The 23,300-nt window shown below is 34.8% G+C and overlaps 4 protein-coding genes across 5 annotated transcripts; 2 read left to right on the forward strand and 2 right to left on the reverse strand.

Moving 5' to 3' along the window:
• Window positions 1-3,239, forward strand: LOC104798845 (NADH--cytochrome b5 reductase 1-like). Its single transcript, XM_010521054.1, has 9 exons — window positions 1-239; window positions 1,125-1,266; window positions 1,403-1,493; window positions 1,586-1,663; window positions 1,919-1,999; window positions 2,140-2,229; window positions 2,378-2,443; window positions 2,784-2,870; window positions 2,972-3,239. Exons 1-9 carry the CDS (start codon window positions 122-124, stop codon window positions 3,062-3,064), a joined length of 846 nt encoding a protein of 281 aa, XP_010519356.1. The 5' UTR covers window positions 1-121; the 3' UTR covers window positions 3,065-3,239.
• Window positions 3,240-3,328: 89 nt separating this feature from the next.
• On the reverse strand, window positions 3,329-5,832 carry LOC104798846 (probable arabinosyltransferase ARAD1). Its single transcript, XM_010521055.2, has 3 exons — window positions 5,439-5,832; window positions 4,066-5,352; window positions 3,329-3,973 (listed from the first exon to the last, which is right to left on the reverse strand). The coding sequence occupies exons 2-3, from the start codon at window positions 4,969-4,971 to the stop codon at window positions 3,419-3,421; spliced, it is 1,461 nt and encodes a 486-aa protein (XP_010519357.1). The 5' UTR covers window positions 4,972-5,352; window positions 5,439-5,832; the 3' UTR covers window positions 3,329-3,418.
• Window positions 5,833-14,597: 8,765 nt separating this feature from the next.
• LOC104798848 (F-box protein SKIP24) lies at window positions 14,598-17,545 on the reverse strand. The gene is made up of 5 exons (XM_010521057.1): window positions 17,278-17,545; window positions 15,989-16,162; window positions 15,586-15,748; window positions 15,348-15,489; window positions 14,598-15,187 (listed from the first exon to the last, which is right to left on the reverse strand). Exons 1-5 carry the CDS (start codon window positions 17,514-17,516, stop codon window positions 15,159-15,161), a joined length of 747 nt encoding a protein of 248 aa, XP_010519359.1. The 5' UTR covers window positions 17,517-17,545; the 3' UTR covers window positions 14,598-15,158.
• Window positions 17,546-18,043: 498 nt separating this feature from the next.
• LOC104798849 lies at window positions 18,044-19,682 on the forward strand. 2 transcript variants are annotated; one of them, XM_010521058.1, is made up of 2 exons: window positions 18,044-19,254; window positions 19,398-19,682. In XM_010521058.1, exons 1-2 carry the CDS (start codon window positions 18,087-18,089, stop codon window positions 19,598-19,600), a joined length of 1,371 nt encoding a protein of 456 aa, XP_010519360.1. In that variant the 5' UTR covers window positions 18,044-18,086; the 3' UTR covers window positions 19,601-19,682. The 2 variants fall into 2 exon arrangements, with proteins under 2 accessions (XP_010519360.1, XP_010519361.1); XM_010521059.1 differs by having other exon boundaries at window positions 19,423-19,573.
• The last annotated feature ends 3,618 nt before the right edge of the window (window positions 19,683-23,300 follow it).

The following is a 23,300-nucleotide window of genomic DNA, read 5'->3' on the forward strand; positions in this document are numbered from 1 at the left end:
TAATAGTGGAGCATAACATCGAGAGAACTAGTACCCACTCACCTAACTTTCTGTTTCTCGTTCTTCACAAAGAAAATTTCCCAGGAATTCGTATGAACATTTGAACATCGCAGCCGTAACAATGGTGGATTTGGAGTTCTTACAGACAATGGACACTCAAATTCTCGTGGGTGTTGCTGTGGCTCTTGTAGCTGTCGTTGCTGCTGCGGCTTTCTTGTTCATCTCCAAGAGACCAAAAGGTTCGATTTTTAATTAAAAAAAGATATAATTTTTGTTATTCGAGTGATTTAGATTCGAACATTCCGTATAATTTGATTTCCTTGGCATTTTGTGTGAGAGTTCGACTTCTCGAGTTTTTGCTGGGTTTTTGGCTTTTGTAGCTATTGGATCTAAAGATTATGTGAAGCTGTGTTTGAATTCTGTGTTGGGTTGTGTTGCGTTAGATTAAGGTTACTGGGTAATGCAAATTTTGAACCTTTGGATTGGTTTTGGATAGACACCGAACTTTGGTTCAAACTGGAGAGATTTACATTAAATGTTTTATTTTTTAACAAAATTTTGATCTTTTTATCGGTTAAATTCTTTGGATTTGCCCTTCCAGTGTAATGCAATGCATTGTATGTTTCTCATTTCATGTGAGAGATCTTCGGTTCTGAGTTCTTCCTTGTTGTAGGGTTCTGTAGCTGGTGCCTCCAGAGTCCAGAGATTATGAGTTATGAAAACTGCATATTTCAATCCTGTTTTGGGTTTGGATTCCATTAGATTAATGTTACTGGATGATACAAATTTCGACATTTGGATTCATTTGGATCGTCAATAAATCCAGTTTGAAACTAGAGAATTACATTTGATTTTGTCCCCAATAATGTAATGTTTTTGTTAATGTAGTTCTTGAGGATTTCTCGTTTGGTGTGAAAGCTTGATGTGTTCTATAGCCGTTGGCTCTTGAGATTGTATGGAGACTGCATATTTCAATCTGTTTTTGGTGACAGTGTGATGCTAGTTTCGGAACATCTGGATTCTTTGTGCATCTAAATGTGTATATAACTTTGTTTTCTTCACGTTGTTTTACCATTATTTTCTCTAATAACATTGTTGAATTTGGTGGGTTTTGGGTTTCATAGGCTGTTTGGATCCTGAGAAATTCAAGGAGTTTAAACTTGTGAAACGTGAACAGCTCAGTTATAATGTCGCAAAGTTCAGATTTGAACTCCCCACTCCTACTTCAGTGTTGGGTCTACCAATTGGACAGCACATAAGCTGCAGGTTTGGTTTTTCATCGTATTGTCCTTATGAATATGAGGTTCTTGAATGAAAATACATTTAGAAGCCTGTTTCTTTATTTGTGCCCTTTGCTTCATTTGAACAAAGATCTAAGTTTGAAAAGAAATATTGTCCGTAGGGGTAAAGATGCACAAGGGGAAGAGGTCATCAAGCCATACACGCCGATAACGTTGGACTCGGATGTCGGTTACTTTGAGCTTGTTATCAAGGTATATGTGCCCTTATCCCTCGATCTTTCGTTTTGCAAATCTCTATGCTGCATCTTTTGTTATATGGGCTTTGACACATTTTATCCGAGTAGATGTACCCTCAAGGAAGGATGTCTCATCATTTCCGGGAGATGCGTGTTGGTGATTATCTTGCTGTGAAGGGACCAAAGGTATGTTCTTCTTCATTTGCGTTGATTGCTGGCTGAGTATTTCTCAAGTAGCTTTGTCTGCTAAATTTTTTTTTTCTCTTCACAAAGAATTTTTAATACGAAATGATTTAGTTTGACTTCATCCATAACATATCCTGAAGTCTGCTATAACCATCTTGTTTAAATGTAAATTATCCGGATTTTCACTGTCAGTTCAACCTTCTGAAATGTGGCTATTCTGTCTGCCATAAACTGTTTTACTTCTGCATTTCTCAGGGACGGTTCCGATATCAACCTGGCCAAGCTAGAGCATTCGGGATGCTTGCTGGTGGCTCAGGCATCACCCCCATGTATCAGGTGCACATTACGGATTTTTCTTCTTTATTACAATATTTTGAATGACATGAAGTGTAGATCTTACCCATGTTCCTGAGTTCTTGCCTTTCACTCCATCCTATATATTACTGAATGAAGTATTCATCTGTGTTCTTGTTTAGGTTGCACGAGCCATTCTTGAAAACCCGAAAGATACAACAAACGTGCATCTTATTTATGCCAATGTTACATACGATGACATTCTATTAAAGGTAATTCATGATACACTATGCCCTCTTTGTTTCATCACCATGTTTCTTTCTTGATTAAAGATTTAAGAAACACCTTATAGGATGTGGCCGTTCAGTCTCTGCTTCTGTAGTAATGCTAAATACGAGTGTTTTCTGCATGAATTTTCAGGAAGAGTTGGACGGTCTTGCTGCGAAATACCCCAATCGCTTTAAAGTGTTTTATGTTTTGAATCAGGTTAGTTCGTTTCTCAGTTCTTTACTTGGAAGCTTCTTTTGTTTTGCTGGATCCTTGTCTCTGATCAAGCCGAGTGGGGCCAGCTACCCATTGAGATTGTCCTAAAGAGTGTAACTGTTGGTTTTCACTCGGGCGAGTGGAAAACGTTTTCAGGGCTTTCGTAGAGATTGTCATCCGAGACAAACTTAGTAGTTAGATTATTAATGCTTATATACAATGGGAACTATGTCCCTTCTTGAGTGTCCTTAAATTCATCTATTCAAGTCCCTTCTCGAGTGTCCGTTCCCACATATGACTGAGAGGACAGCAGTATTTTGATTAATCTGTTTGTGTAATGCAGCCTCCAGAAGCGTGGAAAGGCGGTGTCGGATTTGTGACCAAGGAAATGATCGATGCCCATTGTCCTGCACCATCATCTGATATTCAAGTAACTCTTCTTCGACCCATTTTATGCTTGAGAAAGCCTCGTCCTTTAGCATTTTTGATACGTTAACTCGTTAATTTCTCTGTGTGCTTCTATGTGGGCAGATTCTCAGGTGTGGCCCTCCTCCGATGAACAAAGCCATGGCCGCTCACCTCGAAGCTCTCAAGTACACGCCAGAGATGCAGTTCCAGTTTTAATGATGATCCAAGAACAAGAGATGATGTTTCTTTTCGCTTCTTTTGAACTCTGACGGTTATAAGATACTGTGGATGAAATGAGAACTTGGATTGTAGACTTTGCAATATGGTTTTACCAAACACTATCTTGTCATTGTTTGCTCCGAGGATGTTATAATAATGTTAACTTCCGGCTTCAGATGTCTTGTTAGAAATCAGACTGTGGTCCTGTCTTGTTAATGAAAAAATGATCACAAGAATCTGAAACCTACAAAAACTTCTTTACACGAAAAGTTTCGATCTTCCTAGAGCCCAAAACCTGAAAATCTGTACTTTTTCTTCAGCAGAACTACAAAGAAAAACCCGGTTTTCTCTTCACCAGAAACTTCTGGGTATCGGTAACGAACTCAGTTCTCTCTGTGGCTCGAGACCAGTTTGATAATACCTCCGAGACTTGTGAACCGATGTTTTAACGGTTGGAACCTTGCGAGCAACTGCTTGCCATATCATCTGAACCGCATTGCCTTCCTTTGACGGGAAATTGAACTCATAGAACTTGTCGACTTCTTTGAGTCTCTTCCACATTCTTGTCCACTCGTCTTTGCGTATTCCCCTGATAAAGTTTATGAGGAAACCCTCTTTCAATGCATCTGAGGTTCGGATAAAAATCGAGAATTCGGAGTAGTCTAGGACGTCTTCGAAGGGAAGCTCGATGTCATCGCTGATGATTACAGGAACACAGTGGCTAGCAATGGCATCAAAGAGGCGGTTTGATGAAGGAGTGTCTCCGGCAATGTTGAGGCAGAACTTCGAATTGTGCATTCCTTTAGTAGCTTTGTTTATACCGTCATTTTTCACGCTCCCGAACGAGAAGGTCACGTCGTTTTCGTTTTGGAGACGGTAGAATAGTTCTTGACGGATAAACCCACCCTGAGATTACACGTTGAACAAAACTGTGTCAAGGGTTTTATCAGATCGATGTCGAAACACATTAAGGTGAGCGAATGAAGTAGAAAGCTTACATCTTTTCTGTATATGGCGCCCTGAAAGTAGAGCAAAATCTTTCGGGTATCAAAATCAGATACATCGGTTTCATATGACTTGACGACGTGCTTGTAAGGCGCGATGATATCTTTATCGAGGTTTGCAATGGTGGGAGGGTACCTTCCGAAATCCGAGAGTATAAACATTGCAGGAAACAGCTTGTTTCTGGCATCTAGCATGCTATTCGGATGATGAGCAAGAACAACATGATCTCTACCACCTGATCTCTTCCACTCATCTTGTACTGTCAAGAACTTAACCAGCTTTTCCTGCAACTCCTTGTTTCTGCTGGTTTTTCGGTGAGGACTGACATTCGAGAACCGGTTATAGCTCAGAGAGGAGAAGAAGGGCACAAAGATGACATCGGCTTCACTAGAGTTATGAACCCGTTTTGCAGCGTTAGCTCTTGGGATATCGGGAAATTCTGATGCAAGGAGATCTAATGTGAGCCAATACTCAATGCTGTGTTGCAAGTTCAAGCCCCCGGGATAAGGCGGGATATGCTTTCGGATATCTGGCCATACACTCTTGCTGCTATTCCCTTCAGGTTTCCAGTCTAACAATCCGAAATGAAACTCGGGGTCCATGTCGTACATGTAAACCTTAAGAGGCTCCTCCCCTGGTACCTCGCACATACATTTACCTATCTCTTGCCCTACCGAATTCCCATCCTTTTCGCCTTTCACCTCGTCGTTGTAATGCTCGTCATTGCCTCGGGTTGAAACACCAGAATTTACATCATTCATAGCGGGGAAAATCGGATTGTGCAACAAAGGGTAGTCAAGGAAGTGAATTTGGCCCGTGGAATGCAACACAAAGGACCAAGAAAGCACAAAGATGATTGACGTAACCAAGAACAGGCAGAGCAACAATTTCCCAACCATTTGCAGTGCCAATCCCCAAAGAACATCAATGCCAGTAGCAGCTGATCTTCAGGAACCCCAATACCTCAAACCTAATCGATGAATCTGAGGAGAAAGAGCTGCAATAATCAAACAATGCCTTAACCATAACCAATCTCAACGCCAAATCCGATGAACTCTGAAACTGTGTGTACCGATCTAGACAGGATATTAGGGTGAACTATTAGAGTATGTTGTTAGGATTAGTATAAATACATTTTGTATGGATCATTTCATATTAATCAATACAGAAATTATTCTCAAATCTCTTTTCCATTTCTGAATTCTCTCTAGAATTCAACATGAACCGTAAATTTCGGCACCTGTAAACACGTCAAGAAAGGAACAAAGGCACGGATTCAGCTGAAAAGGACAAAAATTCAGACGAATATCAGTAAATCCAGAAGCAAAACCTCACCAAAAATAGAAAAGAACCACAGAGTACGAACCCTGACGGGGAAACAACGATACCCAGATGAGGAATCGCAGGAAAGGTGAGATTGTTGGGCTCAAACCAAGAACGGAAACAGGTTTCGAATCGCACCGCTAAAACCCAGGTGATAAAAACGGCTAATTCGATCGCGTCAATGGAGATTCCCGTGTAATTTGTTTTTGCAAGAATTACTTTTTTTTATGAGACTGTAGAAAATATATGACAAAAAAAAAAAAAGAGTTCAAATCAAGATATCCAAAGAACGGTTGCAGGACTTTTTCATTTTCACGAATTTTTGTTTTTTGTTTTCTTCTCGGAGAGTTTTGTCTCTACGTTCTTCGTCTTCTTGCGGGAATACGAAGTCGTCCTTTTGAACAGAGAACAAACATTGTTCTCTGCATATTTCTTGTTCTTAGATCACATATTATATATATATATATATGTAGATAATGTCCATAAGAAATCGAATCCTAACGAGTCATTAGAAATCCATCCATTGTCGTATAATAAAATTCGAAAATGGAATTGGAATGATTGGGATCATGATAGTTTACATGTAGCCGCAGCGATGTGTCTTAAATAATATGTGTAATGTAACGTTATATGATTCTCCATATATCACCAAAGAGTAGATTATGATCGTAAGCAATAAACGAGTGTAAATCATATACACATCGATCTCGAAGATATTGTATATAGATACATACATACATATAAATATATACAGATTCATATATATACATACATGTATATAGATATATATACATATATAATATTTTGGGTTAGGGTTTTGATATTTGATAAATTCAAAGTCAACAAAAAAAGACGGGGGCACAAAAGAGTATTTGGGCTTTCAGTGTGGGCTGTAAGGCCCAACAATGTTTGTTATGTGGGCCCAAAGTTCACACAAATTTGGCATGAAGTTCAAATCTATTTTCTGTGAACAATCTGGACCAAAGTTTTGCAAATTTTTTTAGAAAAAAATAAAATACAAAAAATATTTATTTCCTGTGTTTTATTTTGTTTGATGATTAACATTAATGTACAGATTCAGAACTAATTACCTATAATATATTTCTTTATTTTAATATTATTCGTAAGTAGAATATGTGTTTCTTTGTTTTCAATGTTGACAGACAAATAATGAATTTTATCTAATACTAAATCAGAAAAGAAGATAAAAAAAACTATGTAAAGACTAGCTTAAAATTCATATTATCTAAAATCCAAATAAAATTCATAATATAAAAATTTATATATTATTATGGTGTTTATTAATTTGAAATTTCTTATCGTACCAAGAATTCTAAATTATCTATTAAAATCCTTTCTATACGAATACTTATAACAACTATTGACTTATAATTCATCAAAAAAAATTTGAAACATCAAATAAAACAAAAGAGTATGATACATAGTAAGAACAAAAGAAAAATAAATAAACAATTGCATGGTGGCATGGTCACGTGACATAGATTTGATGGCACCGAAAGGTCAAACGAAGATCACGTGTCCTGCAAAAGAGGAAGAAGAGAGGGTTTTCAAAGCCAACGCAATTTTTTTTTTTTTACTTGTTTTGGCAGCAAGAATTTCATGACATCTTCTACCTAACCCCCATTTTCACATTCTTTCCTTTTTTTTCTGCATAAAAAAGTTACTCTTCTTAATCATTTTGTTCTTCCTTTTCACTTTTTCATTTATGATTCTTGTTAGGGTTTAACATTTCTGAGGTTAAATATATCTTCTAAGTTTTCGATATGAGTAGCGAATTGTTGTGTGATACAACGAGGTCGAAATAAAATTGGTACGTTACAAATTCCCAATCGATTTTGTCTTTTACTTTCTTTTACCCAAGTGTCGGTCTATATTTATAAGAATCAGTTTCCAAATAAATCTTGATGAGTTATATCTATTTAAAAACCTTTATCGTTTTAAAATTTGAATTAATGTAAAAAAAATAGATTAATGATATAATCTAAAGATACATTTTTTTTATATATATTTGTCATAAAAAGATAATTTTTTTTATTCATAACTTACTTTTTTTCTTAAAAAACTAACAAAAACAAATAAAAACGCACTATATATTTTTCTAAAAAAAAATAGGATTTCGTTCTTCTAATTTACATGTTTTTAATAACTGTTTTCTTAAAGTCAAAAGTCCACGCGAGGCCATGCCCTTTTAAAGTTGAAATCAAGTGGATCAAATGTAATAAAATTTAAACTAAAATTTATAATCTAGAATAATATCCATTAAATTGCTACCAATTTATTAAATTCAGAAGGAATAGATATTTGTCATAAAAAGATAATTTTTTTTATTCACAACTTACTTTTTTTCTTAAAAAACTAACAAAAACAAATAAAAACGCACTATATATTTTTCTAAAAAAAATAGGATTTCGTTCTTCTAATTTACATGTTTTTAATAACTGTTTTCTTAAACTCAAAAGTCCACGCGAGGCCATGCATTAACTTCTCTTTTAACCCTTTTACAAGACCGGACACTGTCGTCTATAAACTCGTTTGAATTATTTTTTTTTTGTCAGATATTTTTTAGTCATTATTATTTTTTTCTAATTTACATATTTATTATTTTAAAGAATCCATGAGGGGTAGTGTAATAAATTCCTTGTATGAAGAAAGAAAGAGAGAAGAGAAAGCTGGATTCATTATTAATGCTAATTTTTTTTCCAAGAAATTAAATGAAAGAAAAGGACTTTGATAATAGCCATTTCAGGAGACACTCTTCGGTAATTGCGTGGGTTCCTCTCCTTCATGCACACTTCCTTTTTTTTTTCTTTTTTTTTTTTTTCCGGGTTTTTCTTCGCAGCCATCGATCTCGAAGATAATGTATATAGATACATACATACATATAAATATATACAGATTCATATATATACATACATGTATATAGGTATATATACATATATAATATTTTGGGTTAGGGTTTTGATTTTTGATAAATTCAAAGTCAACAAAAAAAAGACGGGGGCACAAAAGAGTATTTGGGCTTTCAGTGTGGGCTGTAAGGCCCAACAATGTTTGTTATGTGGGCCCAAAGTTCACACAAATTTGGCATGAAGTTCAAATCTATTTTCTGTGAACAATCTGGACCAAAGTTTTGCAAATTTTTTTAGAAAAAAATAAAATACAAAAAATATTTATTTCCTGTGTTTTATTTTGTTTGATGATTAACATTAATGTACAGATTCAGAACTAATTACCTATAATATATTTCTTTATTTTAATATTATTCGTAAGTAGAATATGTGTTTCTTTGTTTTCAATGTTGACAGACAAATAATGAATTTTATCTAATACTAAATCAGAAAAGAAGATAAAAAAAACTATGTAAAGACTAGCTTAAAATTCATATTATCTAAAATCCAAATAAAATTCATAATATAAAAATTTATATATTATTATGGTGTTTATTAATTTGAAATTTCTTATCGTACCAAGAATTCTAAATTATCTATTAAAATCCTTTCTATACGAATACTTATAACAACTATTGACTTATAATTCATCAAAAAAAATTTGAAACATCAAATAAAACAAAAGAGTATGATACATAGTAAGAACAAAAGAAAAATAAATAAACAATTGCATGGTGGCATGGTCACGTGACATAGATTTGATGGCACCGAAAGGTCAAACGAAGATCACGTGTCCTGCAAAAGAGGAAGAAGAGAGGGTTTTCAAAGCCAACGCAATTTTTTTTTTTTTACTTGTTTTGGCAGCAAGAATTTCATGACATCTTCTACCTAACCCCCATTTTCACATTCTTTCCTTTTTTTTCTGCATAAAAAAGTTACTCTTCTTAATCATTTTGTTCTTCCTTTTCACTTTTTCATTTATGATTCTTGTTAGGGTTTAACATTTCTGAGGTTAAATATATCTTCTAAGTTTTCGATATGAGTAGCGAATTGTTGTGTGATACAACGAGGTCGAAATAAAATTGGTACGTTACAAATTCCCAATCGATTTTGTCTTTTACTTTCTTTTACCCAAGTGTCGGTCTATATTTATAAGAATCAGTTTCCAAATAAATCTTGATGAGTTATATCTATTTAAAAACCTTTATCGTTTTAAAATTTGAATTAATGTAAAAAAAATAGATTAATGATATAATCTAAAGATACATTTTTTTTATATATATTTGTCATAAAAAGATAATTTTTTTTATTCATAACTTACTTTTTTTCTTAAAAAACTAACAAAAACAAATAAAAACGCACTATATATTTTTCTAAAAAAAAATAGGATTTCGTTCTTCTAATTTACATGTTTTTAATAACTGTTTTCTTAAAGTCAAAAGTCCACGCGAGGCCATGCATTAACTTCTCTTTTAACCCTTTTACAAGACCGGACACTGTCGTCTATAAACTCGTTTGAATTTTTTTTTTGTCAGATATTTTTTAGTCATTATTATTTTTTTCTAATTTACATATTTATTATTTTAAAGAATCCATGAGGGGTAGTGTAATAAATTCCTTGTATGAAGAAAGAAAGAGAGAAGAGAAAGCTGGATTCATTATTAATGCTAATTTTTTTTCCAAGAAATTAAATGAAAGAAAAGGACTTTGATAATAGCCATTTCAGGAGACACTCCGGTAATTGCGTGGGTTCCTCTCCTTCATGCACACTTCCTTTTTTTTTTCTTTTTTTTTTTTGATGTGGTCCCTCTTCCAATTTTAATTTTTTAAAATTTTTAATTTTCGAAATTATAATTTAGAGCCACATATTTTTTTATATGAATATTTTAAGAGTCAGAAATCAGCGTATGTTTATGAAGGTGATTCATACCCATGTATTCATATTGTAATCCTATAATTATTTCTAACGAATATTATTTTTTTTCCATTAATTTAAACTATTTTGGTTAGACAAATAATTAGCTCAATTTTATAGAAATAACAATGTGTGAAGTATTAATTTAATCTGATCTATGAAATAAAACATGAATAAATTCCAAGATTAGGTTAAGCTCCAAAGTTTAAGTTTACTCACTAATATAAAAAAGAGAGCACAAAGTACTAGATTAATTACAATTTAATAATTTATTCAGTTATAAACCCTAGCTTAGAGAAATCAAATGACAAATTATGCCATTTGAGTGATCTATTTCTCTCTTTTATTTATTTCCAATAAAAACTTAAAATTAGATTTAAAAAAAAAAAAGAAATTAAGAGATCACCATTAATTAGAGCATACTGGAGAGTTCCATCAATTGGTTCATCTCCTCCATCTGGCCTCCACTCGTTTCATCCAAAAGCCATTTCTCAATGAATGCCAATGGAGGAGCTGCATGATCATCGTCATCGTCATTATCATTATCATTATCGTCACCATCATCATGATCATGATCATGATGTTCATTACCATCTTTGTCCTTCCTTCTTTGCTTCTCTCCTTCAACGTTCTCAACATTCTTCTTATGATCATCAACGCCAAAACCTTCGTTACCTTCAAACTTTTTCCGATCCTATTGAGCATCGCTTTCCCTTTCTCTCTCTATGTTTCCTCTAGGTATTTTGGAGTTCTTGAACATGAGTATGTTGGTTTAGTGCTCTATGATGTACTGTTTATGAGCTTTATTTAGATACATTTGATATTTTACTTATCACGCTATTTAGTTAAATAATATTAAAGTCAGAAAATATAATAATTTACCAAAAAAAATATCATCAACCTAAACCATATATTCAAAATATTGGTTCGGCATGTCATAACACATACTATGTGCCCCATAGAATAGCGGAAGAAAAAAAATTGTAAAATAATGTAATAACACGATTTTAAGTACGTTTATGAGATAAAATAATATAATTTGTAATGCAAAACAAATGATTATATAGTAGATGATTTTTTAAAGATTTTTTTAGTTATAGTTGATAAAAAAACAGCATCATAGTAGAGTAGAGTATCATAAAATATAAAGTCATTTAATATTCCAAATAAAAAGTTACAGATTTGTATGAAAATACCATTTTCAGATATCGAGAACGTCGAAACGTGAAAACGTTAAATACTATTCGCAAACCACCATAACATAATACACTGCTGGCTTTAGGGTTTGGAGTATAAATATAAAAATAATATTATTTTTATATTTATAGTTATGCCACATAATTTCCTCCTTTGTTAATTTGGACAGTACTACCGTTGATCATTTTGTTTTATTTTTTTTTCTAATATGAAAGTTTACTCGATTTTTTATATGATTATATCTACAAGAGGATTGAAAAAATCTATATGAATACTTATTTTCAAATGAAGATTCGAATCTTGATTGAGAAAAAAACTTTGTTCTCTTCACCCAATCTTGTTTTTTTTTTAAATTTTGTTTAGAAAACAAACTAAAACTATGATTTAATAATCGGTTTTCTTGCACATATTAATCTTCTAGTTTTAATTCTTACATAATAACTCGCACTAACTTATGCTCGCATGCTAACATACAAATGTTAATTTTACCGAATTTGACAATTGGTTAAGTTTATACGAAACTTAACCGGGTGGAACGACTAAACACTTTCCGTAAGAGACAAATAATACCACCTTTTAACTATTAATAACTCTAATATTAGAGAAAACCCTACAAAAAAGTACATGCAAGTTGTCAAAAGCTTCTGGCTAACATTAAACCACAATGAATATATATCTATAGAATTAAACAACGATTAAAATATTCATATTTTGGAAACTTCAGTGAAAATCTGGCATATTTTAATATCATTATTTTTAGGTAGATTTTCAGTAAAACTTTATGAATTCATGTATATATAAAAATTTGAACAATTCATATATAAATATACGAGAGCAAAAAATTCATATATTAGTTAATTTTTTGGGCAATTTTATTTGTTTTCTGAACTTTTCCTTAAAATTAATAATATTCATCAAGCTTCCTCTTTTTTTCTACATTAATTAATTGAAGGACTTCATTAAAGTTGATATTTAAAATGGATACTAGCTTTTTTGCATTTGCATTATTTTTCACGTAGCCATTTAATAGCGTATTATTTTTCACGTCTTTTACTATCCAAACATATACCTTCACGCGTTTCATTACCTTTTTTTTTTCATTAACAGATTACCCGCACTAAAATGTTGATTAAAATAAAGTTATTTGATTGGTCAATCCTTTAAAGAAAAGGTACTCAACAGTATAAAAAATAAAATATGTCGAAAATTTTAAGGATATTAAAATTGAGAATCCAACAAAATCAAGATACAAAATATATTATTTGCCTTTTTAAAAAAGAGTAAAATCACTATTTCAACCAAGTTTCAGGAGAATAAAATTTAGACAATTGTTAAAATATTATATGAACATAATGTTAAAAAAAACTTCTTGAAGAATATTTTTGTGTGCTTTGATGAATTTTGAATTCTAATATATCAAATATAAAATGTGTGTCATGAAAAAAGTATGAAGAAACAGATATTAAGAAGAACCACCAAAAACGACCAAGGCCAAAGTCAAAACTTCAATTATAACAAAAAAATAACAGTACAAAACAAATGTGTAAAAAATATTGTGTTATATTTATGTTTTAATTTTGATTTTTTTTATCACGTTATAATATATTGGAAAATAATTGTTTATATATTAATAAAATATTTAATTCAATAATTTAAATAAAATATCAACTTACCCTAAATATTCAAGACTGTGTGAATATACATCTATGTATATCCGATTTTATAATTTTACAATCCAACATAACAACAACATACAAATGACATGCATTGTAGTTCTTTAAATATAAAATAAAAAATTAAAGAAGCAAACGTGTATTGATTAAATAGATGTCTCTCTGTGTCTCATGCTTTCTTCTAAGGGTGGGCACGGATCGGATATCCGAGATTTTTTAGATATCCGTATCCGTATTCGATCCGTACAAATATCAAATTTTATTATTCGTATCCGATCCGTAAAAACACGGATATTTGTAAATATCCGTACGTAATGTTAAAATAACAAAAATGATAAATAAAATTACAGAAAAATAAAAACAAATAATATATATAATCTATCAAATACAAACTATATTCAAATTTAAGTAAAAACTCGAAAACGAAATTAAATTTTTCATGTACAAGTGAAAAAAGAATGAATCTAAGTATAATCGTCAACGAAAACCAAGATACCAAGCTGGTAATAACCAGAAAGTGTCTGAAACCAACAAAAATGGTGATGAGCTTGGACCCAATAAAAACGGTGTTGAGTTTGGAGAGGAGGGTGGTGGTTGTGAGCTTGGAACCTGTAGAAATGGTGATGAGTTTGGAGCGAATAAAAATGGTGTGGGCAGAGAGAGAAGGAGGGAGGCGCGGACAAAGAGAAGATGAAAAGAAGGAAGAAACAAAATAAACCCTAATATATTTTTATTTTTTACAAAGTTATCCCTCATATATAAGTTAATTACTAAATTATCCATATATTATTAATACATTAAAAAAATACGGATCGGATCGGATATATCGGATAATTCTATTTTGATATCCGTATCCGATCCGTATCCGACAAATACTTTAAAACCAATATCCGTATCCGATCCATGAATTCCGGATATCCGAATTTTCGGTTCGGATATGAATCGAATAACGGATCGGTTCGGTTTTTTCGGATATTATGCACACCCCTACCTTCTTCCATCATCCTTAGGCCCAATGACAACTTAAAATATCTCCCCCACATTTTTCTGAAGCACTTAATTTTGATTTATTTTTTTGTTCGTAAAGCTACATAGTTTTAATTTTTACAAATACTAAAATATAGAATTCAAATTATAAATATATCATAAATATAGTCGGTCGGTATTTAAATCACTAGTTCCATGACAACTTAATTTTTTTTTAGTAAAGCTACATATCTATATTATGTATGTTTATAGTAGAAAAAAATTTATAAATTGACCAACAATCATATTTTAATTGAAAAAACATTTAAAAAGTTATAACCTAACTGGAAATTTAGAGAAATATAGGAGCTTTATCGTGCTAAATGACAGGCTTATTATTGAAATAAGTCCACGCCATGGTTTCATAATGACAAGATGCTTGGACCAAAAGTTCAAGCCAATATTTGCTTATTTTTGCACTACAAATATAATTATGATAATTTCAATTCAGAATACGATTTGTTTAATTATCAAAATAATCCTTGGGAGTTTCAAAACTTAAGAAGCCAAATTAAGGGTTATAAGAGTGAAAGACCAAGTTTTTTACCAGCCCTAAACCGAAATTGGATGAACCGAACATGGAACCGGTTCAATTCTCTAACCGGTTTTAGAAACTAGACGTCTGTTATTATGTTAATATACAAATCTTCCTCTAACTTAACCATACAAATATAACCAGACACCAAACCTTGCAAACTCGTACTCTGTTCCTAAAGGCGGAACAATTTCTGCATCCGAACTGAACCTGTATAGTCGCATTTTCTTCTTCGGAAAAAGGGTTTGAACCTTCTTGTAACCCGGTCGAAGAAGCTGCAGATCGATCAAACTGAAACTCTATTTAACATACAAGCGGTAACGGTACAAAAGCGGATGGATACCGAGATTGTTCTCTCGTGTTTGATCATATCCCGTCTTTTTGTGGGCACAGGCGATGATAATTCTGATCGTAGCCCGTCTCGTGGTTTTGAGGTATACTCGAGTTTTCAGGACCTCTTTCGGCAAAGTTGATCTTTGATGTTATGACAGACGAAAGCTTGTCTATCCTACAATGTCTTCCTAGGTTTCTCTGGAACTGCAATTTTGCACAATCCCGGGAAGTAAAGGTGAGAAGAGAGAAAAGCTTGTAGTTATAGTTTCAGATTAAAGTTTTGTACTAACAAAAAACTAGTTCAAAAGCTATTTAGTGTTTTGCTTAAAGAGAAAGGAAGAGAAGAAAGGTTCTATGAACTTACAATCAATGCACGTTTTTAGCTTCTTCCTCTTCACCATTCTTTCTTGGTCTCCACTAGGCGTCGATTTGTAATCTCGTAAAGGATGGTACTTCATTGACTCTAGCTCCTCTTTCGCAGTGTCAAGTCGACGTTTAACCTTTTTCTGCGTGATCACAAGGCAAAAAAGGTTTTCAAAAAGAGGTTCTATGCATTCAGCAAGTCTAAAACGGTCTAAAAGCAGTGATTTTAAAACACTCACAAGTGATTTGTTTAAACCAATGATTTGATTTTTGCATAGCTTCATTTCCATCTCTAGTGCATCGAGTCGGCCCTTAACAGGAACAGGGTTTTGCTCAACTATCTGCCTCTGTCTGCTACGCACTATCTCTGGCTGCCAGACATTCAAAGCTAATGATGCTTGCCTGGACGGACAGAAACAAAATACATCATTCGGATGAATAACAATGTTATACATGAAATAAATAAACGATTTGTCCGTTTCAATTCGAAAAAGAAAGAATCGTCCAATCGTGTTGCTTAAATGTCAGATTCTCCAAGAATTAACCGAAATTTAACTGACAGGTAAGTCCATTGAGATAAACAGTTTACAAATCTCGCTAAAATCTGACTAGCCATTGTTCTCCCTCATCAAAAGGGTTTACCTGATCTTCTCCAAATTCGAAAACTCGGCCGTAGCTGCGTGTAACCTTTGCACCTCCTCGGATAATTGAGTCTCTGTTTCCCGGATCCTCCGGTACAATTCTGCAATTTCACTCTCTTTCCTCAGTAGAGCCCTCCTATATGCAGCTACTTTCCTTTCCTTCTCCCTCTCAAATCTATCCACCATAGTGGATGTAACAATGTAAAAGAGAGATACAAACATATAACTTGAACAATAAGGTAAAGTTTCGGCAATTACTGTTATCCCTAGGCAATCATTTTACCACATCATAAGTTCAACAATAGTTACGGGACACGAAGAATGAAGAAAGGGTTCTGCCACTGACACTCTTGATTCAGAAGACTCTTGTGTCAAGTTCAGTTGTATGATTCTTAGGTTAATCATCTGTCATTACACCCCTGTCTCTGGACAAGGGCAGGAATGCACCCAAAAAATTCTTAAATACAGTTAAAATGATAACAGTTTACCTTATTAGAAACAATTTCTGATGAAACAGGATCGACTTGGAAACTTTTGTTGTGACCAGGATTTAGTTCAGCATGAACATCAGCCTCTGGAAATGATGTATCTGTTTCCATTCCTGTATATATTTATATGCTTTTTTAGTAATCAATACTTAGACGAATTATCTGTCCAGACTTGCTTGTTTACTCTAGGATTAGTCACACATAAAAGCAGAAATCATCACTCTAAGAATAGTCTCTTTCTAAATTCTAAGCTCACTCTCAGGATCAGTGACCTCTCCAAATGGAACAAACCTTAGGTCGTAGATCCTCAACACTAAAATTGTGATGGAACAAACAACCAAAGGGCTCATATTATTGGTGAAAATCAAAATGGCCTTCGAATCTGTATTCACATGGTGACAAGGTGATACATAAACATTGGCACTCTGTTTTGCCGGTTCAATAGCACCGATCGGGAACCCCGCACACTATCAATATGCAGAGAAACGTTTTCAGCAAATTTGCAAGCTTTACGATTCAAATCAGCCAAGAAATGCCAAAAAGGATCAAACATTAACCCAAAACCCTAAAACCAGATGCCTAAATCCAAACCTCTAACTTTAACACCGATAAACCCAGATGCCGTAATTCAATTAATTCAAATAACGACACATAAAAAAACCCCTTCAATTAATAGTTCATCTACCAAACATACAAAATCACGGAAATTATCCAAGGGATTGACCCGCTGGTAGAATTCAAACACTTGGAAACACGAATTCATGGTAACTAGAGCAATCAAAACCGCAGTCGCACACCATACCTGGTCCTGTAGAGCCACTTGGCCGGGGAAGACGAAGAGGAAGAAGAAGAAGCATCGTTGAGTTCGGAGAAATCAGAGGACAGGAGATGAAGCCATAAAGTATCTTCCGTGGACAATCGGCAGAGACGGCGACAGGATATGGAGATGCAACAGAGATCTTTGTAGGAGAAGATCGATGTCTTCACGCCTATATCAAGAATCTTCCTCCATAGCTCGTCCGGTATCTCACTTGCAGACATTCTCTCGTTTGGTTGTTTGGTTCAATATACCAAATCTTAATATTAACAATAAAATCACAAATAAGAGCAAAAAAAAGTATTAGCACATAAAACGGTAACAAAGTTTTAATTTCATTTTAGTTTGAATGGATTTTTTTTTTTATTGTACCTAACTTTTTATTTATTTTGTTGTTCAATTTTGTACATAAGAAAATATGGGGTGTTCATATTGATTACTGACACGTCAGCAAAATTTTATGTGTTATTTTCTCCGGTTTTCCAAATAAATAGAATTTGGAGAAGCATTCCTGTATTAGAATTTTATGTGTTATTTATCACGTCATATGATGCCAATGTCAATTAAAAAAAAAAAATCATCAAAGATTACCGGGTCGAAGAATTCCAAATTTAGCCTCAGTTCGTTATGTAAACCGAACTTGTTCCGGTACGGTTAACCGGGTGAGGTATCCTGATACTTTCCCGGTTAAGCTCATCCGTTTAAGGTTTCGAGTAGATTGTGTTGCACTCGCAAGGATTTAGCGATCTTTTTCAATCTTCTCACAAGGGTTCTTCTCTCTCTCTCTCTCTGAAATGGGTACGAGTACCGCTTCCGATCGATGCGCGAGGCAGAGAATTGATGTTCCAGATGAATCAAGGGTTCTTCCTTCTGCTCCTGTACAAGGAGAATCGACCGTGGAGATGGGTCCCGAGAAAGAAAACTTTTCTTTTTCTCCTCCTGCTTCAGACGAAGATCTAGAAACGATTCATTCTGCTGATTCTGGAGACGTTTCTTCCTACGAAACGGATTCTGGCTTTCCCGTTGAACCTAATATTTCTTCGACGGAAGCGACAACAGTGGCGGAAACGTGTCTTGCAGACGTTTTTGTACCTGTAATGGGTTCTGAAGTTCTTGAGCTGGAGAATTCTGGTGAAGAAGTGCGAAAGATGAAGGAGACGGATACTCTGATCGCTTCTTCTGGGTTTTCTGTAGAAAGCGATAACTTTGATGGTGACAACACAAGATCCGTCGACGGGGTCAATGTTCCTTCGTCTGAGATTCAAGCGTTTGATGGTCACAATCTTGAAGAAGAAAGTTTGAATCTTGAGGAGAAGCGCAAAGAAAAGGAGGCACAGAGAATTTCGGAGGCTGAAATCGAAGTTGGAACGACTTTTGGAGAGAAGGCTAATGCGGGCACAGTGACGAGCGACTCGAGTTTCTTGAAGAATGGAAATTGTTACCAAAATCAGCAAGAGACTGTTGAAAGGATGATTCTAAAAGATCATGCTTTTGCTGGAAGATCATTGATGGTCGAAGTGATCGATGATACAGCAGTGGTTGATGTGTTTCCGATCTACAAGAAGGGAAATGCTCATCCTAAGAGATTGGAAACCGTTCGAACTGAGAATCAGAACATTGGAGAAGTAACAGTTGATCGGAGGCAGGGGAAGGGGGCAAGAAGAAAAGGAAAGGGAAAGGGAAATGCTGCTAAAGTGGATAACATATCAGTCCAAGTTTCTGAATTTGGTGTTCTTGGCGAAAAGAATGGGAATCCTTCGAAGATAGCATACTCTAGGAAACAAATGGAGGCAATGAGATTTGCCAAGATTTCGGATCAGAGGAAATTGTGGAGTGACATATTCGCTGGTCTTGCTTCTGAGGTGGTGACAGAGTATGAAGGTTTGGCCAGTTTGAAGAATTCAAAACCGAACAGAGACCGTGGACAACCAATTCCAAGGAATCTGGATATCGGTATTCTTGGTAAGCCCTTGATGTTACATTTCAGCCTGCCATGGCGTTTTCCTTAGATTTTTTTTATATGCCACGACTTTGATCGTTGCAAAAAGCTCGAAAAGGCTACATTTTCTTTTGCCTTATTGTTCCTGTTTTGCCATTTTGAATAGGGTCCTTATCTGTTGGTTTCTGCAGGCCCCGTAGCTGCTGTGCCGAGACGAAACCATTCGAATATCTTTGTGCATTGAGCTGTGAACCGAAGGAATTTTTGTGTAAGTCCAGCGTTCAGCGTTCAGTTCAGCTCGTCTCTTGTTCTCCTTATACAGATTCTTTAGTCATGTATATCTTTGAAATTCTTTTGTTGAGATTGTAGAGCCATCAATTCTTGATCTGAGACTGTAAAGGTTCAAACATTCTGAATAAATAAAAAAATAACAGGGCATCTGTTGTCAAAACTGGTGCAGCATTTTTCCAGTTTGTCAATGATTTGGTGGAAACCCGGTTAATTCCTAAACCGGGGCTATTTTGGTTTGTTTTGGTTTATGATATCGTAATATTTCTTTGGGGTGTTTGCTGGAGAAATTTCATCAAATTGATGATTTATGTCTGAATACTAAACCTTTATCCTGGATATATAGTGTCCTGTCCCAAGCCACACATGTGTACATGACTAGCTCTACAAATCTTTATTATTGGAACACACAAACAATGCGATAAAAAAATAAAAAACATTAGTTTTATTTCATTCGTAACACACCATAAAACCTAAATCACTCCAAATATACATATATATATATATATGTGTGTGTGTGTGTGTGATTACCATATTTTTGGTGGATCGATGGGTTCATAGCTCACGGGCACCGCCGTGGAAGGAACCTCCGAGGACAAGGGGGAGGTGGAGGCGGCGGCTTTACCAAAGCACGGACTGGGTTCCTTTGCGGTGTTGGTGGTGGCCTTGGTTGCTTACGCTGCTTTGATACTGCCTTCGGCTTTGAGGATCCGGAAATGGAAGAATATTTCCGACCCGAGTCCGAATTCCGTCCTCCATCGTTACTTGCGACGCAAGAAACGATTAATAGATTGAAAAGGGAGATGATGATGACGACGATGAACGACCACCGGAGATGAATAGCCATTGGGAATTGACGGAGAGAAAAGTTTTGGTTTCAGAACTTGTGTATATGAAAAGTCAACTACACACAATTTACACCAAATATATAACAATCCTGTTTTCATTAGATGAGAAATCTTCCAAGTGATGTCATGACAAGAGAACGAAATTATATAAATAGCTAACGATGCCAAAATCGTTCGTGGTCATAGAAATAGTGTTTATTATTCTTATTCTTTGCCACTTCATCTCATTGATGAACCCTTAATTAAGGTATCATATATATGAGCCACGGGGATTAAACTATTAACTTAGTTATTTAACCTCTAGTTTCCTTCAATAATCATCTTTCGTATTTGAAATCTGAACCGGGACTGCTAAAATCTCTTTTTTAGATCGGAAAAATCGATACAATGAAACAGAAGTTTTGTTGTTCAGTAGACTGTACTAGGGTTTAATATTCCTGCGGCGGGGATACCGGGTCCGTCTTGCCGCGGTTGAGGTTCGCGGTCGGCGGTTGCTGTCCAGGCACTGGCTTTGTCGCCCTGGACACGAACTTCGGCTTGAACGACTCGAACACCGCAGAATATCTCGAATCGAAGCTTGAATCTCGCCCTCCCGCGTCGCAAGAAAGAAAGGACAGATGGGTAATCAACAAGACGATGAACATCGCTCGAGGGAAAGTGGTATTCGCCATTGGCTATTTGTTTGTTTTATGGAAGACGTTGATGGAGAAAATTTTAATAGAAAAATTCTATATGTAGGCTTTAGGGCAACGGCAGGGTAGGAGTCTTCAAATTAATCGATAGCAGAATTCCTCTTCCTTTTTCCATGTTTTTTCCCCTCCAAAGAAAAAAATGCAACATGATAACGAGTTTTCCAAGGTAATTAAATTGTGTGGGGAATTATTTTTTATTTTTTATTTTTATAACATTGGGAAACTCCGTGACTACCTACCCTTATAAACGGAGACGAACTTGCCACCACCCGCGCCTAACGGTCCCCATGGATCTCTGTCCGCCGGACCTGGCCACTAGGCGCGCCTAACGTTCGGACCGTAGTTGGGCTTAGGCGCCTGCGGGTCAAACCTCAAGCCCACGACACACGAGCCCACAACACACGCGTGAGATGTAAATCAGCCCATTAGGTTGAGCTGACAGGCGAACAGGTCAGAGGAAAAGAGAGCGACGGGAGGAATCGATCCCCCACCTCAAGGAATTGCCCCCTGGCCTCTGCCACCTGGCTCCGAAGGGGAGTGTGGGTAATTATTGTTAGTAGAAAAGTAATATTTTTTCTTATAGTTGTATAGAAAAAATTTAATTAAGTAGGAAAAAAAAGGAATACATAACGGGTCGTTCAAAGCCGCGTCCACCGTCGGTGGTAGTGCAACGTATCGACCGTCTCCATCAGCTCGTTTGATCATATCAACCGTCGGTTTGAGAAATATGTGAGAAATATGTTATTTTTTATTTAGTTTATCTATATTAAATAAATAAAATTATTTTATATAATTATATTTGATTCCTATCTTACAATCCTAAATATTGAACGATAACAAATCTTCAATAATTTTTTATTCACAAATCTAAATTAGATATGATCATTACAAATTAGCTTTTAAATTTGTCATTTTATTGGTCTTTTTTATGTTTATTTTTCTAGTCATTTTCTTTCAAACGATTCATCTATCGACCATTTTCCATCGTCCCATCCCCCCGCGGGCAAAATACCCGAACCCGACATAACAGAACCGAATCCCACCGATAAATATCCGAACCGAACCAAATCGATTAAAACAATATACCCGATTGGATGTGAATATTTCAATCCCAAAATATCCAAATCCGAAATAACCGTAAACCGAATAAACCGAATTCGAATTAACCGTAACCGAATATATCCGTTTATCCATCTATATACCATCAATATACCATCAATTAATATGTAATATATTTTAAATCTAATTAGAAAAATTAGTATAATGATATTATTTTATAACCATGTTATATAAAAAACGAAATATGCATGTATTTTAATGTTGTTTTTGTTATTTTTATAAGATAATTGTTTGAATTTTTTTTATCGTTTTTTTGTTTGGATAACCCAAACCGAACCCGAATCGAATCGATTAAAAAAATATATCCGATTGGATATGAATATTTCAAATCCGAAATACCCGAACCCGAAATAACCGAACCCGCACGATCGTCCACCCCTACCCCCACCACAACCATCATCTATTTCTTTATTTTTCTATTTATTTTAAGTAAGTAAACGACAGAATTAAAGAAAATTTCGTTAGATTGTTTAAAAATATTTTTATTTTTCGAGCCGTCGTCGCTGTGTTCAGATCTATAACTCGTTACGGATGTCTTGAAATCCGTGGAAATAATGAAGAAGTTTACGAGGTTCAAAGCTTTCGACAATGGACATTTTAGGTTTAAAGCTTTGTTTCTTATATATCGATATTGAGCTAAGCAGAAATTATTCAAAATTAATTTAATTATTAATATTTGGAGATGCAATAATACTTTCTCGCAAAGTTTGACCCACGATTTCAAGCTATATATATATATATCCAAAATCCTAACATTTTGGTGATCGCAACTAGGGTTTCTGAAGGCTAACTTAAATTCACTGAATCACACGTTTTTATCATCGTAAAATATAATAAGTAAAGTTTATAGGCAAGCAAGAAGTTACATTAGACACGTATATATATATGAAACCAATTCGACCAATAGTACCAAGCGTATACTCAAGATTTGTGATAATCTTTTTCTGCAGTATTTGGAGACTAGGGATTATTGCCACGGTGGGGAGGAGCCCGCAATACATGAGGGTTGGAATTTGGTATTGGTGACGGCGATTGAGGCAGCGGCTTTGTCGCCTGCGAAACAATATTCTTCGGCTTAAATGACTCGAAGAGAGACGCATATCTTGAATCGAAGCTTGAATA

This window comes from Tarenaya hassleriana, unplaced genomic scaffold (assembly GCF_000463585.1).
Source record: "Tarenaya hassleriana unplaced genomic scaffold, ASM46358v1 Cleome587, whole genome shotgun sequence".
Classification (NCBI taxonomy): Eukaryota; Viridiplantae; Streptophyta; class Magnoliopsida; order Brassicales; family Cleomaceae; genus Tarenaya; species Tarenaya hassleriana.